This window comes from Ranitomeya imitator, chromosome 7, assembly GCF_032444005.1.
Source record: "Ranitomeya imitator isolate aRanImi1 chromosome 7, aRanImi1.pri, whole genome shotgun sequence".
Taxonomy (NCBI): Eukaryota; Metazoa; Chordata; class Amphibia; order Anura; family Dendrobatidae; genus Ranitomeya; species Ranitomeya imitator.
In genome coordinates this window covers 6034154-6052241 of record NC_091288.1, presented here as the reverse complement: position 1 = coordinate 6052241, position 18088 = coordinate 6034154, and the positions used below count along the sequence as shown (strand labels likewise).

Here is an 18088-nt window from a genome sequence, read left to right as displayed (position 1 = left end):
GGTTATCAGGAGTTGTATGCCAAAATCATCAGTATTAAAACAATAAAAGACCTGACAAATTTCAGTTGGTGGATAATGAATCTATAATATATGAAAGTTTAATTGTAATCATTACATTATGGTAAATAATGAAATTTAACACTATATGCTAATTTTTTGAGAAGGACCTGTACACGCTCACCACACAACCTCCATGGCCTGTATGTACTCTCACCACACAACCTGCATGTCCTGTATGCACGCTCACCACACAACCTGCATGTCCTGTATGCACGCTCACCATACAACCTGCATGGCCTGTATGCACGCTCACCATACAACCTCCATGGCCTGTATGCACGCTCACCACACAACCTGCATAGCCTGTAAGTACGCTTACTATACAACCTCCATGGCCTGTATGCACGCTCACCATACAACCTCCATGGCCTGTATGTACTCTCACCACACATTCTCCATGTCCTGTATACACGCTCACCACACAACCTCCATGGCCTGTATGTACTCTCACCACACAACCTCCATGGCCTGTATGCACGCTCACCACACAACCTCCATGGCCTGTATGTACTCTCACCACACAACCTGCATGTCCTGTATGCACGCTCACCACACAACCTGCATGTCCTGTATGCACGCTCACCACACAACCTGCATGTCCTGTATACACGCTCACCATACAACCTCCATGGCCTGTATGTACTCTCACCACACATTCTCCATGTCCTGTATACACGCTCACCACACAACCTGCATGTCCTGTATGCACGCTCACCACACAACCTGCATGTCCTGTATGCACGCTCACCATACAACCTGCATGGCCTGTATGCACGCTCACCATACAACCTCCATGGCCTGTATGCACGCTCACCATACAACCTCCATGGCCTGTATGCACGCTCACCATACAACCTCCATGGCCTGCATGCACACTCACCACACAACCTCCATGGCCTGTATGCACGCTCACCATACAACCTCCATGGCCTGTATGCACGCTCACCACACAACCTCCATGGCCTGTATGCACGCTCACCATACAACCTCCATGGCCTGTATGCACACTCACCACACAACTTCCATGGCCTGTATGCACGCTCACCATACAACCTCCATGGCCTGTATGCACGCTCACCATACACCCTCCATGGCCTGTATGCACACACATGCAAAAACCATGCAAAGTCCTGACACCCGCTGAGATATATCAGTAAACAGGAAACAATCCTTCCACTTAGTGACAAATAATATCAGCTGGTTTAACTGATGGTCTATAAAAAGGTGTTACCAAGGGGCCACACAAGAAACATCTCATGATGCATAACACCAGTGAGTGTCTCAAGACCTTCACAACCTTATTGTTGCAAAACATCCTGATGACATTTGTTATAGAAGAATTTCTAAACTACTAAAGGTTGTGGTGAGTCCTGTTGGGGCTATGATCTGGAAGTGACAATAACATAATTTCAACATAAACCAACCACAACTAGGTGATCCTTGCATGATTTCTGACAGAGGAGTGAAAAGAATGATCAGAAGAGTTGTCCCATACATCCTGCATGTCCTGTATGCACGCTCACCATACAACCTGTATGCACGCTCACCACATAACCTCCATGGCCTGTATGCACTCTCAACATACAACCTCCATGGCCTGTATGCACGCTCACCATACAACCTCCATCGCATGTATGCACGCTCACCACACAACCTCCATGGCCTGTATGCACGCTCACCATACAACCTGCATGTCCTGTATGCACGCTCACCACACAACCTGCATAGCCTGTAAGTACGCTTACTATACAACTTGCATGGCCTGTATGCACGCTCACCATACAACCTCCATGGCCTGTATGCACGCTCACCACACAACCAGAATAGCCTGTAAGTACGCTTACTATACAACTTGCATGGCCTGTATGCACGCTCACCATACAACCTCCATGGCCTGTATGCATGCTCACCATACAACCTCCATGGCCTGTATGCACGCTCACCACACAACCTCCATGGCCTGTATGCACGCTCACCATACAACCTCCATGGCCTGTATGCACGCTCACCACACAACCTCCATGGCCCGTATGCACGCTCACCACACAACCTCCATGGCCTGTATGCACGCTCACCATACAACCTCCATGGCCTGTATGCACGCTCACCATACAACCTCCATGGCCTGTATGCACGCTCACCACACAACCTGCATAGCCTGTAAGTACGCTTACTATACAACTTGCATGGCCTGTATGCACGCTAACCATACAACCTCCATGGCCTGTATGCACGCTCACCACACAACCTGCATAGCCTGTAAGTACGTTTACTATACAACCTCCATGGCCTTTATGCACGCTCACCATACAACCTCCATGGCCTGTATGCACGCTCACCATACAACCTCCATGTCCTGTATGTACTCTCACCATACAACCTCCATGGCCTGTATGCACGCTCACCATACAACCTCCATGGCCTGTATGCACGCTCATCACACAACCTGCATAGCCTGTAAGTACGCTTACTATACAACTTGCATGGCCTGTATGCACACTCACCACGCAACCTCCATTACTGAACATGAAAGAATATTTAAAAGCATTTACAGTTTGCTGAACAATTTAGGCTATGTGCACACGTAAGAATTTCTTGCAGAAAATTCCTGAAGAAAACCGGACATTTTCTGCAAGAAAACCGCATGAGTTTTTTTTCGCGTTTTTACAGCATTTTTTCGCGTTTTTTTCCGGAGCTTCCCCAATGCATTATATAGCGGGAAAAACGCGAAAAAAACCCCACAAAATTAATGAACATGCTGCGTTTTTTACCGTGGAAAAAAAACGCATCATGTGCACAAAAATTGCAGAATGCATTCTGAATGATAGGATATCATGCATATGTATGTACTTTTTATGTGTTTTTGTCGCGTTTTTATGGCGAAAAAATGCGGGAAAAAACGCAACGTGTGCACAGCCTTAGACAAGTCTGTGAAATACTGGGAGAATATAGTCTGGTCAGATGAGACAAAAGCTGATCTCTTTGGATGCCAGTATTATGTTTGGATGCCAAAAGGCACAGCATGTCACCCCAAAAACATCATACCAGCAATGAAGCGTGGAGGTGGGAACATCATGGGTGTGAGGCTGGTTTTCAGCATACGGCACTGGCAAACTTCATATACCGTATATACTCAAATATAAGCCAACCCGAGTATAAGCCGAGACCCTTAATTTTGCAACAAAAAACTGGGAAAACGTAATGACTCGAGTATAAGCCTAGGGTGGGAAATGCAGCAACTACCGGTAAATGCCAAAAATAAAAATAGATACCAATAAAAGTAAAATTAATTGAGACATCAGTAGGTTAAGTGTTTTTCAATATCCATATTGAATTAGGAGCCCCATATAATGCTCCATAAAGTTCATGATGGTCCAATAAGATGCTCCATATACAAATATGCCCCATATAATGCTCCATGCAGTTCTTTATGGCCCCATAGATTCTCCATATAATGCAGCATGCAGTTCTTTATGGCCCCATAGATGCTCCATATAATGCTCCATGCAGTTCTTTATGGCCCCATAGATGCCCCATATAATGCTCCATGCAATTCTTTATGGCCCCATAGATGCTCCATATAATGCTCCATGCAGTTCTTTATGGCCCCATAGATGCTCCATATAATGCTCCATGCAGTTCTTTATGGCCCCATAGATGCTCCATATAATGCTCCATGCAGTTCATTATGGCCCCATAGATGCCCCATATAATGCTCCATGCAGTTATGGCGCCATATAATGCTCTATGCAGTTATGGCCCCATAGATGACCCATAAAATGTTCCATGCAGTTCTTTATGGCCCCATTGATGCCCCATATAATGCTCCATGCGGCCCCATAGATACCCCATATAATGCTCCATGCAGTTCTTTATGGCCGCATAGATGCCCCATATAATGCTCCATGCAGTTCTTTATGGCCCCATAGATTCTCCATATAATGCTCCATGCAGTTCATTATTGCCCCATAGATGCTCCATATAATGCTCCATGCAGTTCTTTATGGCCCCATAGATGCTCCATATAATGCTCCATGCAGTTTTTTATGGCCCCATAGATGCTCCATATAATGCTCCATGCAGTTCTTTATGGCCGCATAGATGCCCCATATAATGCTCCATGCAGTTCTTTATGGCCCCATAGATTCTCCATATAATGCTCCATGCAGTTCATTACTGCCCCATAGATGCCCCATATAATGCTCCATGCAGTTCTTTATGGCCCCATAGATTCTCCATATAATACTCCATGCAGTTCATTATTGCCCCATAGATGCTCCATATAATGCTCCATGCAGTTCTTTATGGCCGCATAGATGCTCCATATAATGCTCCATGCAGTTCTTTATGGCCCCATAGATGCTCCATATAATGCTCTATGCAGTTCTTTATGGCCCCATAGATCATAGATGCCCCATATAATGCTCCATGCAGTTCTTTATGGCCCCATAGATTCTCCATATAATGCCCCATGCAGTTCTTTATGGCCCCATAGATGCCCCATATAATGCTCCATGCAGTTCTTTATGGCCCCATATAATGCTCCATGCAGTTCATTATGGCCCCATAGATGCCCCATATAATGCTCCATGCAGTTCATTATGGCCCCATAGATGCCCCATATAATGCTCCATGCAGTTATGGCCCCATATAATGCTCTATGCAGTTATGGCCCCATAGATGACCCATATAATGTTCCATGCAGTTCTTTATGGCCCCATTGATGCTCCATATAATGCTCCATGCAGTTCTTTATGGCCCCATAGATGCGCCATATAATGCTCCATGCAGTTATGGCCCCACTGATGCTCCATATAATGCTCCATGCAGTTCTTTATGGCCTCATAGATGCCCCATATAATGCTCCATGCAGTTCTTTATGGCCCCATAGATGCCCCATACAATGCTCCATACAGTTCTTTATGGCCCCATAGATGCTCAATATAATGCTCCATGCAGTTCTATGACCCCATAGATGCTCCATATAATGCTCCATGCAGTTCATTATGGCCCCATAGATGCCCTATATAATGCTCCATGCAGTTATGACCCCATAGATGCCCCATATAATGCTCCATGCAGTTCATTATGGCCCCATAGATGCCCTATATAATGCTCCATGCAGTTATGGCCCCATAGATGCCCCATATAATGCTCCATGCAGTTATGGCCCCATAGATGCCCCATATAATGCTTCATGCAGTTCATTATGGGCCCATAGATGCCCCATATAATGCTCCATGTAGTTCATTATGACCCCATAAGATGCCCCATATAATGCTCCATGCAGTTATGGCCCCATAGATGCCCCATATAATGCTCCATGCAGTTCATTATGGCCCCATAGATGACCCATATAATGCTCCATGCAGTTATGGCCCCATAGATGCCCCATATAATGCTCCATAGAGTTCATTATGGCCCCATATATGCCCCATATAATGCTCCATGCAGTTCTTTATGGCCCCATAGATGCCCCATATAATGCTCCATGCAGTTATGGCCCCATAGATGCCCCATATAATGCTCCATGCAGTTCATTATGGCCCCATAGACGCTCCATATAACATTGTGCCACATATAATGCTGCTGCACTAAAAAAAAAAAATCATGACATACTCACCTCTCTTGCAGCCACCTGCTCCTCAGCATCCCGTCTCTCCACACTGACTGTTCAGGCAGCGGGCGGCGCGCACACTATTACGTCATCGCGCCCTCTGACCTGAACAGTCACTGCAGAGGACGCGGAAGACGGAGCGGCGGTGGAACGCGGAAAGGTGAATATGAAATACTCACCTGCTCCCTGCGCTCCTGGCGTGGTCCTTGCATGTCCCACGGTCTTCGGGCGCGGCAGCTTCTCCCTGTAGTGAGAGGTCACGTGGCACCGCTTATAAGAGTAATGAATATGCGGCTCCACGCCTATAGGAGTGGAGTCCATATTCATAACTTTAATGAGCGGTACCAGTGACCGCTGAACAGGGGAAGAAGCTGCCGCGCCCGAAGACCGTGGGACATGCAGGGACCGCGCCAGGAGCAGGTGAGTATTTGACAGTCGTCGCTCCCCCTCACCCGCCGACCATGACTCGGGCTGAAAATCTCGGCTTATACTCGAGTATATACGGTAATTGAGGGAAAGATGAATGAACAATTGTGCCAAGACATCCTGGATAAAAATCTGCTGCCGTCTACCACGATGATGAAGAAAGGAGGGAGGACATTTCATCAAGACCCTGAATATACAGCCAAGGAAACTATTGGTTTCAGAAAACTATAATAAAGCTATAAACTTTTTTGTTTATTGTACATGGAGGTGGCTGCTCCTCGTAGGCACCTGTCCACACTAGCTTGGAAGCGCCAGTCAGTCTTTTATCACAAGTAAAATAAAGCAGCTAGAATGGCCGAGCCGATCAATGGACCTGAGTCCAATAGAAAATGTGTGGAAGAAACTAAAGCTCAGAGCTCAGAGAAGAAGCCACTGAAGCTTCAGGATGTGCGGAGTGTTTGTGTGGAAGAGTGGGTCAAAATTACCCCGGAGCAATGTCTGTGACTAGTTTCTCGATACAGGAGGCGTCTGGAAGCTTCATCCCCAACAAAGGTTTTGAACAAAGTATTACATACTGTGTTCAATACTTTTTCCTTGTGTCATTTCTCATTAATACACATAACTCACAGACATCTATGGATGATTTATTTGACTGTGTGGATTGGATGGGTTGGTACCAACATCTGGGGAGAATTTCATGTCAATAGCGCCTTTACAAATAGATTTTCTTAAAAAATTGGTGACGTGTTCAATACTTATTTCACCCGCTGTAAATGACATAGGGGACTTGGTAACATTCTACCAGTGCCAATGTGCACCCAGTAGGGATGGTCCTAACCTCTAGTATTAGAACCTTACCATGTGTCAAAAATGACCTCAATGTGAATAAAGGCTCTGGTTATGGGCACACTTCTCACCTTGCACTGTCAGCATGGCCTCTGTCCGGGCCTGTCCAAGGCTATTCCAGGCCTCACAAGTGTACATCCCAGTGTCCTCAGGAAACACCTCCTGGATGTACAGGTAGTAGGTGTCACCGCTCCTCTCAAAGTGAAAATCCTCCGTCTCCTGGATCTCTTTACCATTATGGAACCAGAGAATCTCAGCCGGGGGATGAGCTGAAATCAATCGAAAATAAAAGAGCAAATCAACAAAAACTAATGAACTGGGTATATATTTCCCATGAAAAACCATACAATGTTCTACTTATTGTAACAGCTTACATCACTACAGAGAAAAGCTAAATATTATATGACATAATTCAGCTGTTTATTGTTATAGCAGAAAAATGAGGGCTCTGCTTCTTAGTGTAGTCAGAACCCCCATCTTCTGCGTGGAGTGGTCCGCTCCACATTGGAGCAGTCAGTTGCTGAGATGTTGTGAGTGGAACAGAGCACTGAGAAAATAGGGGTTCTGACTACATTACGAGACAGTTAAAAAGTTCAGTCTACCGAGGAATGAGGTTTCTGCTACAAAATAAAGAAATGGGCAAAAAATATTTTACTAAATGAATAAGAAAAAGGGTGCGTTCTAGTCAAATATCAGAAAGCTGCTTACTTGAAAATCATCATACAAACACGACAATGAACTACCTGTAACCTCAACGTTCATCACCACCTGACTCCCATCCATAACCTGGAGATCACAGAGACCTTTAACAAAAACTGGAGCAGAACTGATCCTGGGAGATGGCACTCTGGAACTTTCCAGTTTTCCAGTAGACTGTCTTTCTGAAGAAAAAAAAAAAGAAGAGGAGGATTACTAAAAATTCCAGAAATGAAACAAAGCCCAAGGAGCCACAGAGAAACTACGGAGGAAACCCTAAGGAAGCCACAGAAAAAAAAACATGGAGGAAACCCCAAGAAAGCAACAAAGAAACCATGGAGGAAACCATAAATAAGACACAGAGAAACAATGGAAGTAACCACAAGGAAGCCACAGAAGAACAACAGAGGAAATTCCAAGGATGCCACAGAAAAATCACAGAGGAAACCTCATGCTTGGCACAAAAAATCATGTAATAAACCTGAAGGAAACCACAGAGAAACTATGGAGGAAACCCCAAAGGAACCTTGGAGGAAACCCCAAGGAAGCCACAGAGAATCCATATAGGAAACCCCAAGGAAGCCACAGAAAAACCATGGATGACTCTCCAAGAAAGCCGTAGAAGAATCATGAAGGAAACCACAAGTCAGTCACAGAAAATCCATGGAGGAAACCCAAAGGAAGCCACAGAAAAGCCATAGAAGAAATCCCAAGAAAGCCAGAGAGGAACCATGGCAGAAACCCCAAGGAAGCCACAGAGAAGCCATATAGGAAACCCCAAGGAAGCCACAGAAAAACTATGGAGGAATCTCCAAGAAAGTCATAGAAGAATCATGAAGAAAATGACAAGGAAGTCACAGAAAAACCATGGAGGAAACCAACAGGAAGCCACAGAAAAGCCATGGAAGAAATCCCAAGGAAGCCAGAGAGGAACCATGGCAGAAACCCCAAGGAAGCCACAGAGAAACCATATAGGAAACCCCAAGGAAGCCACAGAAAAACCATGGAGGAATCTCCAAGACAGCCATAGAAGAATCATGAAGGAAACCACAAGAAAGTCACAGAAAAACCATGGAGGAAACCCAAAGGAAGCCACAGAAAAGCCATGGAAGAAATACCAAGGAAGCCAGAGAGGAACCAAGGGGGAAACCCCAAGGAAGCCACAGAGAAACCATATAGGAAACCCCAAGGAAGCCACAGAAAAACCATGGAGGAATCTCCAAGAAAGCCGTAGAAGAATCATGAAGGGAACCACAAGGAAGTCAAAGAAAAACCATGGAGGAAACCCAAAGGAAGCCACAGAAAAGCCATGGAAGAAATACCAAGGAAGCCAGAGAGGAACCATGGCGGACACCCCAAGGAAGCCACAGAGAAACCATATAGGAAACCCCAAGGAAGCCACAGAAAAACCATGGATGAATCTCCAAGAAAGCCGTAGAAGAATCATGAAGGGAACCACAAGGAAGTCACAGAAAAACCATGGAGGAAACCCAAAGGAAGCCACAGAAAAGCCATGGAAGAAATCCCAAGGAAGCCAGAGAGGAACCATTGCAGACACCCCAAGGAAGCCACAGAGAAACCATATAGGAAACCCCAAGGAAGCCACAGAAAAACCATGGAGGAATCTCCAAGAAAGCCGTAGATGAATCATGAAGGAAACCACAAGGAAGTCACAGAAAAACCATGGAGGAAACCCAAAGGAAGTCACAGAAAAGCCATGGAAGAAATCCTAAGGAAGCAAGAGAGGAACCATGGCAGAAACCCCAAGGAAGCAACAGATGAATCACACAGGAAACCCAAGGAAGCCACAGAAAAACCATGAAGGAATCTCCAAGAAAGCCATAGAAGAATCATGAAGAAAACCACAAGGAATTCACAGAAAATCCATGGAGGAAACCCAAAGGTAGCCACAGAAAAGCCATGGAAGAAATCCCAAGGAAGCCAGAGAGGAACCATGGCAGAAACCCCAAGGAAGCAACAGAGAAACCACACAGGAAACCCAAGGAAACCACAGAAAAACCATGAAGGAATCTCCAAGAAAGCCGTAGAAGAATCATGAAGAAAACCACAAGGAAGTCACAGAAAATCCATGGAGGAAACCCAAAAGAAGCCACAGAAAAGCCATGGAAGAAATCTCAAGGAAGCCAGAGAGGAACCATGGCAGAAACCCCAAGGAAGCCACAGAGAAACTATATAGGAAACCCCAAGGAAGCCACAGAAAAACCATGGAGGAATCCCCAAGGAAGCCGCAGAGGAATCATGAAGGAAGTCACAGAAAAACCAGGGAGGAAACCCAAAAGAAGCCACAGAAAAGCCATGGAAGAAACGCCAAGGAAATCAAAGAGAAGCCATAGAGGAAGCTGCAAAGAAACCACAGAGGAACCATGGAGGAGACACCAAAGAAGCCACAGATGAACCGTAGAGGAAACCTCAAGGAGTAACAACCTATAGATGTAAATAGTAATGACAGCATTCACTGACATGGCTGCCTGTCCACTAACTGAGTTTGTCCTTCTCTGCCCCTATCTACATGCATGTCACTTAGGAAATTATAAGGTTTTAATATTTGAGGTTAGGACCATCCCGACTTTGGTCACCGTGACGTGATCGGAACACTTTTGCATTTTTTTCACCAAAATTATGTTAACTAAGCATCCTATGTTATTTTCAGGCACTATTACTGTTTATTTACTGCAGGGGATTTACTTATTGTTTTTGTCTTTATTTTTTGTCAAATTATTGGTCCGAGTAAAATCTGTCTTGTTGGGGGCAGAAAAGGAGTCGGGGTCCTGGAGGGGACACACATCTGTGGTCTCCGACAGCCGCGTCCATTATGGAAAAGTGGGATCCACAGATTGTCAGTAATGTACACACTAAAAATACCGGCAGCTTTTCCCACACAATTCCACTCCTGAAATAGCCACAATTATTGTCCACAGGTCGGCAGAGCCAGAGTGTACACATGTACGGAGCACAAGGGGCATCACACAGCTGGAGGAGCGCCACGACAGTACACGGCAGCCTCAGATCCACTGACACACGGACCGGGTCACCTTTCAGATCCACTGACACACAGACCGGGTCACCTTTCAGATCCACTGACACACGGACCGGGTCACCTTTCAGATCCACTGACACACGGACCGGGTCACCTTTCAGATCCACTGACACACGGACCGGGTCACCTTTCAGATCCACTGACACACAGACCGGGTCACCTTTCAGATCCACTGACACACGGACCGGGTCACCTTTCAGATTTCCTGACTCACGGACCGGATCACCTTTCAGATCTACTGACCCACGGACCGGGTCACCTTTCAGATCTACTGACCCACGGACCGGGTCACCTTTCAGATCTACTGACCCACGGACCGAGTCACCTTTCAGATTTGCTGGCGCGCTGCACTGGGCCATTATTACTCAGTGACAGTTCTAGGAGTCGCGCTGATATTACAGGTGGAGGAGATGATAAATCGCCAACAGTTTATAAATACCGAGACTGGAAACTGGCAGAGATTTCACAATCCACAGATTTTCCCATCTCAAGAACCAGCAGAAATAGAAGCGATCAGAAAGCAAAGACTGGGAATACTGGGAAATCAGCCATAAATACAGACAGTGGTATTGTGTCTGGACTGGGCGGGGTTAACCCTTCACCTGCTGCAGGAGTATTGAATGCGAAAGTATCACAACCAATTGGAACAGTGCGGTGACTCGCTGCCTTGTCAATGCGACTTTCCAGTATACTGCGCCCTCCTCTGCTTGCTGTCAGTGAGGCTTGTCTATACAGGTAGTGCTCGCATCTGGTCCGAAAAATTAAAGTTACATCTTGTCTACATAGATACATTGTCACAAATGATCAGGTGGGGGACAAGACAGAATTACAGGTTCAGTAGACAAATTCCCCCCAAATGACAGCAAGCAGAGATCTTACTGAATAACTGAAAACAAGTCTATTGGGAAGATGCAGAACATTTCAGCAAACAAAAAAGCTTTATTTCTAGAACACTGGCCCTTTAATGGCGACAGGGATAGGAAACTTGATGTTTAGATCGCACTCGTAGACTGTGTGACTGACAACTCCCATCATCCCGGGCACCTGATAGGAGTTAGCAGGAAGCGACTTCCCATCAGGATCAGCACACGACCGTGGGAAAAAGGAAGGAAAACAAACCGGGAACATTCAAGAGAAAAATGCTACATCCGTCCACAGATCACGACTGGAGTCACAGCCTATACTCCAGTCACCTCCAGAGCTGCAGTCACTATTCTGCTGTTACATCAAATGTTATCCTCCAGGTCTTTTATTAAATAAAATGAAATACTTTACATGACAATAACTGTGATACATTACAAATAAAACACAACAGAACAGAACATAAGAACAAAGCTCCAATCAGACGACAACAAACGACAAAAGCCACAAAGTAATAAACCGGAAATGGAACAAAAATGGAGAAAGTTCATGACCTACAAATCAAGGACGTGAAAGAAAAATTCCAATAACATAAAAAAACAAAAAACTAAAAGACAACAAACAAATACTCATAACTTACGTGAATACCTGTAAAAAATTATAAATAATAAATAGTATAAAATCATGTAAGACCCCCGGCCCAGCTTCATTCATACTACTATATACAACCCCAACTATATTCACACCGTCCTATATACAATATTATATACAATATATACACTATAAACACATTATACTAAACCAAACACTATAAAACACCACAAACACAACAAAACCCTACTGGTCCCACTGCCGTACCTTACAGCCCCCCTTACACCACCACATTCACCCTACAACAAACCTAAACACAACACAGTGTACAACATTAACATTTGTGGTTTTTTTTATTATTTATTTTTTTAATTTTTTTTTTTAAATATATATACACACACCTACTCTAACTATCCCGCCACCCCTGATCCAGCTCTGGCCACAAAGTTCAGGAATCATCCAAGCTAGGATCAGGCCCCAAAGTTTTTCCCCAGGCGGGGCCTGGGCCAGGCCAGATCAGTCTCTTATCACCGCCGTTGAACCCCCCAATCCCCCCACCCAACCTAAGACCCTCTATTATACACACTATATACAATACACTATATACAATATATACATAAACCAACATCACAGAACACAACCTACATTCTCACCACCCGAGGCTCAAGTTCGATGCCTGCAAACCTTCTATTCAGGGAACAGAAATACAAAACAAAAATCTAGGGTGTAAAGACATCAGCCCACCACCAGGATATAGGAGCGCTAACGGACTAAGGCACCCTGAAGGAGAAACCCCTCCAGAGATGGGTCGCCCTCCGGGCACCCAGTCCTCCGCACTCCAGAGAACGCACCTTCACCTGGGCACCTAGGATGCTGCTACAAACTTCATCTACATGGAGGATTTTACTCTGCGTCGAAACTAAAACTCGTGCGTTCCACGTGAAATACCTGACCACTGCGCTGACTAAGAATAAAGTGGCCTTCTCCCGAGGTCTCTGAACGCTCCATAGGCCCACTCGGCATAGGACAGAGTGGCCAGCCGCGGCCAACCAATGGAAGCGCCCACCCCGTTGTACACCTCTGTATTAAAGGGACAATGAAGCAGGAAGTGCTCCATGCTTTCCAGCATGGTAGCACAAGCCTCACGGGGACAATTCCTGTCCACGGAGCTCCTGTGCTTCAAATTGTCCCTCACATACAACTTACCTTGGAAGCAGCGCCAAGTCAAGTCCCAATACTTCTTGGGGATCCTGCTAGAATTTAACAAACTCAACCCAACCTCTAGATCCCGACTCGGGCAGTCCTTGAGGACCAATGGTCTCTGAAAATGCGAAAGCAAGACCCGCATGTCGAAGAGTTTCCTCGGGAGGGACCTCACTTCCCACATTCCCAGACCCCACCGGCGCATCATTTTCAGAACCGGGGTAACATAAGCCGGGAGATGCCCGTGCGGTGTGCGAAGATCCTTCAATCTTCCCCCTGTCTCCCATTCCTCGAAGAAAGGCTGAAACCATTCCTTTGCAGGAGAATACCCACGGAGGAGCCCTCTCTTTCCAGAGGTTTGCCACGTTAACTTTCAAAAAGGTGTTCACTAGAAACACCACGGGGTTCACCATATTCAACCCCCCTAGTCTCCTCGTGCGATAAGTGACCTCCCGTTTGACTAGGTTTAGTCTATTCCCCCATAACATCTGGAAGAACAGACTGTAGACCCATGTCCAGAGAGGCTCCGGCAAGACACAGTCGCTGCCCAGGTAGATTAGCAAGGGGAGCAGGAAAGCTTTGCACAGGTCAACCCTTTCCCTCAGGGTCAAAGACCAACCCTTCCATTGGTCCACTCTTTGGGCGACACCTTTGATTCTGCCTTCCCAGTTTTTCGTGGGGTAATCACCCTGGCCAAATTCGATGCCTAGGACTTTGGCATGTTCTCAGGGTTCGGGGAGGGTGCCCGGAAGATCAAACGTGGGATCCCCGCCTCCCAGCCAGAGACTCTCACACTTGTCCTGGTTGACCTTGGACCCGGATGCCTCCGAGTAGCTCTCCACTTCTGACATCACCACCATCGCCTCCTCTTGCGAAGAAACAAAGACGGTAACGTCGTCTGCGTAGGCCACTACCCTCAGGATAGCCTCTGGCGCCAACCCGCCCATCCTCACCCCCGCCAACGGTCCACAATCAACCCTTCTGAGGAAGGGATCGATCGCAAACGCGTAAAGCAAAGGGCTAAGAGGGCAGCCCTGGCGGACACCAGATCCCACCCCGAAAGGTTGTCCCAATCCACCCGTTTACCAGAGGGAAAGTCTCAGCCCCTGCGTACAAGGTCTTAAGCCAGTCCACAAACCCTCCAGGCAGACCATACCTCAAAAGAGTGGACCAGAGGTACTTGTGGTCGACCCAATCAAAGGCTTTTGCCTGATCCAGGGTCAGCAAGAACCCCTTCCAAAGGCCCGCCCTGCCCCGCTCCACGGCCTCTCGGACACCCAGAACAGCACTGAAAGTGCTACAGCCAGGAACGCAACAGTGCTGGGCCTCCGAAAGGAGCCGTGGTGCAAACTTCACCAGCCTGTTGAAGAGTATCTTAGCCAAAACCTTCCTGTCCACATTGAGAAATGATATGGGACGCCAATTCTCAATGCGTGACGGATCCTTACCCTTTGACAAAATGATCAAAGCAGACCTCCTTAATGATCTCGGCAGAGTGCCCGAGGAGAGACACTCATTAAACACCTGAGTCAAGAGGGGGACCAAGGAGTCCCTAAAGGTCTTAAAGAACTCGGATATTAAGCCATCCGGACCTGGCAATTTTTTGGGCCGGAGCCCATCGATCGCCAGTCTCACTTCCTCTTCTTTGATCGCTTCTGTCAAACCGCCCAGCGAAAGGTCAGCCCCTGGCTCAGGAACAGCTTCAGCCAGGAAAGCCGACATCCTGTCACGACCCAGTTCTTTCCTTCCCAAGAGGTGTGAGTAGTATGAACTAACGATCTCCAAGATCCCAGATCTGGACCTTCTCAGGGATCCCGTACTGTCCATCAGCCCCGTCATTATCTTACTATTCACTGACATCTTGCAGCTTCTATAAGGGTCGGGCGAGTAGTACTTCCCGTAGTCCCTCTCAAAAACCAAAGATGCGTGCCTATCGTACTGACACCTCATTAGCAAGGATTTCACACTGGAGATTGCCTCACGGCTACCCCCAGTCGAGACAAGATGCTCAAGTTTCCTCCTCAGGCTCTGATACAGGCGATCCCTGTTCAGGCTTCTGAGGTTCGAGAGTTGCCGGAAGAATCTCGCCACCCGATGTTTGAACATCTCCCACTACTCAGACTTAGTGTTAATTAGGCCCAGCAGCGGTACCTGGCTCTGAAGAAATTCCTCAAAGGACCGTCTTACAGCTTCTTCCTCAAGGAGTGACGAATTCAGCTTCCAATAACCTCTTCCCATCCGAGGAGTCTCTGTGATGCTCAGAGAAAACATAATCATACAGTGATCGGAGAATTCCACCTCCACAACCGACAACGGCGAGGAGACGGCCTCCTCCTTCAAATAAAACCTGTCTATCCTAGACCTGCACTGACTACCTCTAAAAAAGGTGAACCCCGAAGGGCCTGTGTTGTGCCGGATGTGGACATCCACCAGGCGTGCCTCACTTACTATCCTATTTTTTTTTTTTTATTCAAATAAATTTTTATTAAGAATAACAAGATAAATGACATGTTACATTCTCATTTTCAATACAAAGCTTTTTCCCCCCCTTCAAACATTCCCCCTCAATCCCACCACCCCCCAACCCCACCCAACAAAGCAGCTCACCTTCCTTAGCACTTCCATCATTAGACCAATATACTATCTAATCCCTCGGCCAATAATATAAGCCACATTTAACATTACCATTAATTAGGAACCTTAATTTACTCTCCCTCTATAATACCCCTATCCCATAGCAATCCACAGAGACCACATTTTATTGAACATTTCGATTTTCCCTCTTTTTTTATAAAACCCCTTTTCTAGTGTCAGGCCCTGCTTCACATACTGGAGGAACTCTCCTCTTGACGGCGGTTCTTCCCTAATCCAATTTCGAGCTATTACCTTCCTAGCCATGTATAACAATCTGGCAATAGCTATCTTTAGGTGTTTATCCACTCCAATCTCATCCACACATCCCAACAAGCACACTATAGGATCCCTTGGCACCTTACATCCATACGCACGTTCCATACGACTCAAAACTACCACCCAAAAAGCAGCCAGTCTCGGACACGTCCACATCATATGGAGTATATCAGCATCTGCAGTTTTACACCTCGGACATTCAGAATCATCACGCAAACTAGCCTTATATAGCACCATCGGTGACTTATAAACCCTGTGTATCACATAGAGCTGTGACAGTCTATACGGTTTGCTCAGTGACAATCGTGGGACCCATTCTAGCACCGACTCCCAAGTCTCATTCTCCATTGGACCCAGATCCCTCTCCCACTTAGCTCTCGCCATTATTGGAAACCCCAATAGGAAAGTGTGCAACAGATCTTTATACAAAGTAGATATACTTACTATCCTATTTAGCGCGACGCAATCGTAAACCAGCCGGTCTCCGGAACCTCCTCTATCACAGGGTCTCGTGACGTTGTTGAAATCCCCTCCAAAGACCACCTGCCGACTCGAAAATAAGAAAGGTTTGATCTTCATGAAGAGACACTTGCGGTCCCACTTGGACTGGGGACCGTAGATGTTAATAAGCCAAAGCTCCTGTCCCCCCATGGAGACATCTAGGATCAGGCATCTCCCCATTTCTAACTCGCTCAATCGTCTGCATTCAACCACTGCGGTCTTAAAAAGGACCGCCACCCCGCTATACGGCTCGGCCGCAAGAGACCAGTAGGAGCGCCCGTGCCTCCACTCCCGCCTTGCTTTATGCATGGTTGATAGGTCGGTCAACCTGGTCTCCTGCAAAACAAAATGTCGGCGTCAAGTTAGCCGAGAAAATGAAAGGCCGTGTACCTTGCCGTTTCTGACTTTATGCTGGCAATATTAATGGTTGCCAGCGTCAACGGGGTGGGTGCCGCCATCATGATTGATTGCATTATATAGCCTTTTTCTTCCCACCCCCAACAGTTTCACCCTCTTCCTCTGACAATGATGAGTTTTTAGAGCGCTTAAGACAAACAGACTCATTCATTCTCTCCTTACATACACTCTGGCCCTTGTCTGGTGGTCCTGAGATAGCCCCCCCCCCCAGAAGGCTTTGTATTTGCCCCCTGAGAAGAGGACCCAGCGACCTCCTGAGCCCCAACATCCTTGTCCGCAACCTCCGGCCCCGGGTCCCCATCTGGAGGGGAGTCCTGGAGGGCCCGGAACCGGTTAGAGAGATCCATCAGAGGGGGGGCGGCTGGACCTTCCAATGGCACCTGGATCAGGGCTACGGAGTCAGAGGGGTCGCACTCCAAGGAGGAGGCTCGAGGCCCGGACCCCTCTTATCCTTAATTGTTTTCCTGTTACCCTTTTTCTTTTGCTGTGACCACTCGCCCTCTCCCTCATCCAGACTGTCACCGGATGAAGGTTCCTGGGCAGACATGGCGTCCTTTTACTCCTCCCTTTCAAGTCTCTTGACTTCCTCGCTCAATTCGCTGTCTTTAGGATCAACAGCTGCAAGTAACATAGTAACATAGTTATTAAGGTTGAAGGAAGACTTTAAGTCCATCTAGTTCAACCCATAGCCTAACCTAACTTGCCCTAACATGTTGGTATTCTAGAATATGCATGTCCACGTAGTATATTGCCCAGCCACGTAGTATATTGCCCAGTTACGTAGCATATTGCCCAGTGACGTAGTATACAGCACAGAGCCACATAGTATATTGCCCAGTGACGTAGTATACAGCACAGAGCTACATAGTATATTGCCCAGCCAAGCAGTATATTGCCTAGCC

The 18088-nt window shown here is 46.7% G+C and overlaps 1 protein-coding gene across 2 annotated transcripts in view; it reads right to left on the bottom strand.

The window, feature by feature from the left end:
• The window catches only part of MYLK (myosin light chain kinase), a 208256-nt gene that overhangs the window by 163315 nt on the left and 26853 nt on the right, over nucleotides 1-18088 (bottom strand). For both annotated transcript variants that reach the window (XM_069732600.1, XM_069732601.1), the window contains exons 3-4: nucleotides 7693-7830; nucleotides 7021-7218 (exon numbers count right to left, since the gene is read on the bottom strand). In XM_069732600.1, coding sequence (XP_069588701.1) covers nucleotides 7021-7218; nucleotides 7693-7732 — 238 coding nt within the window. In that variant the 5' untranslated portion in view covers nucleotides 7733-7830. The remainder of the gene's footprint in view (nucleotides 1-7020; nucleotides 7219-7692; nucleotides 7831-18088) is intronic.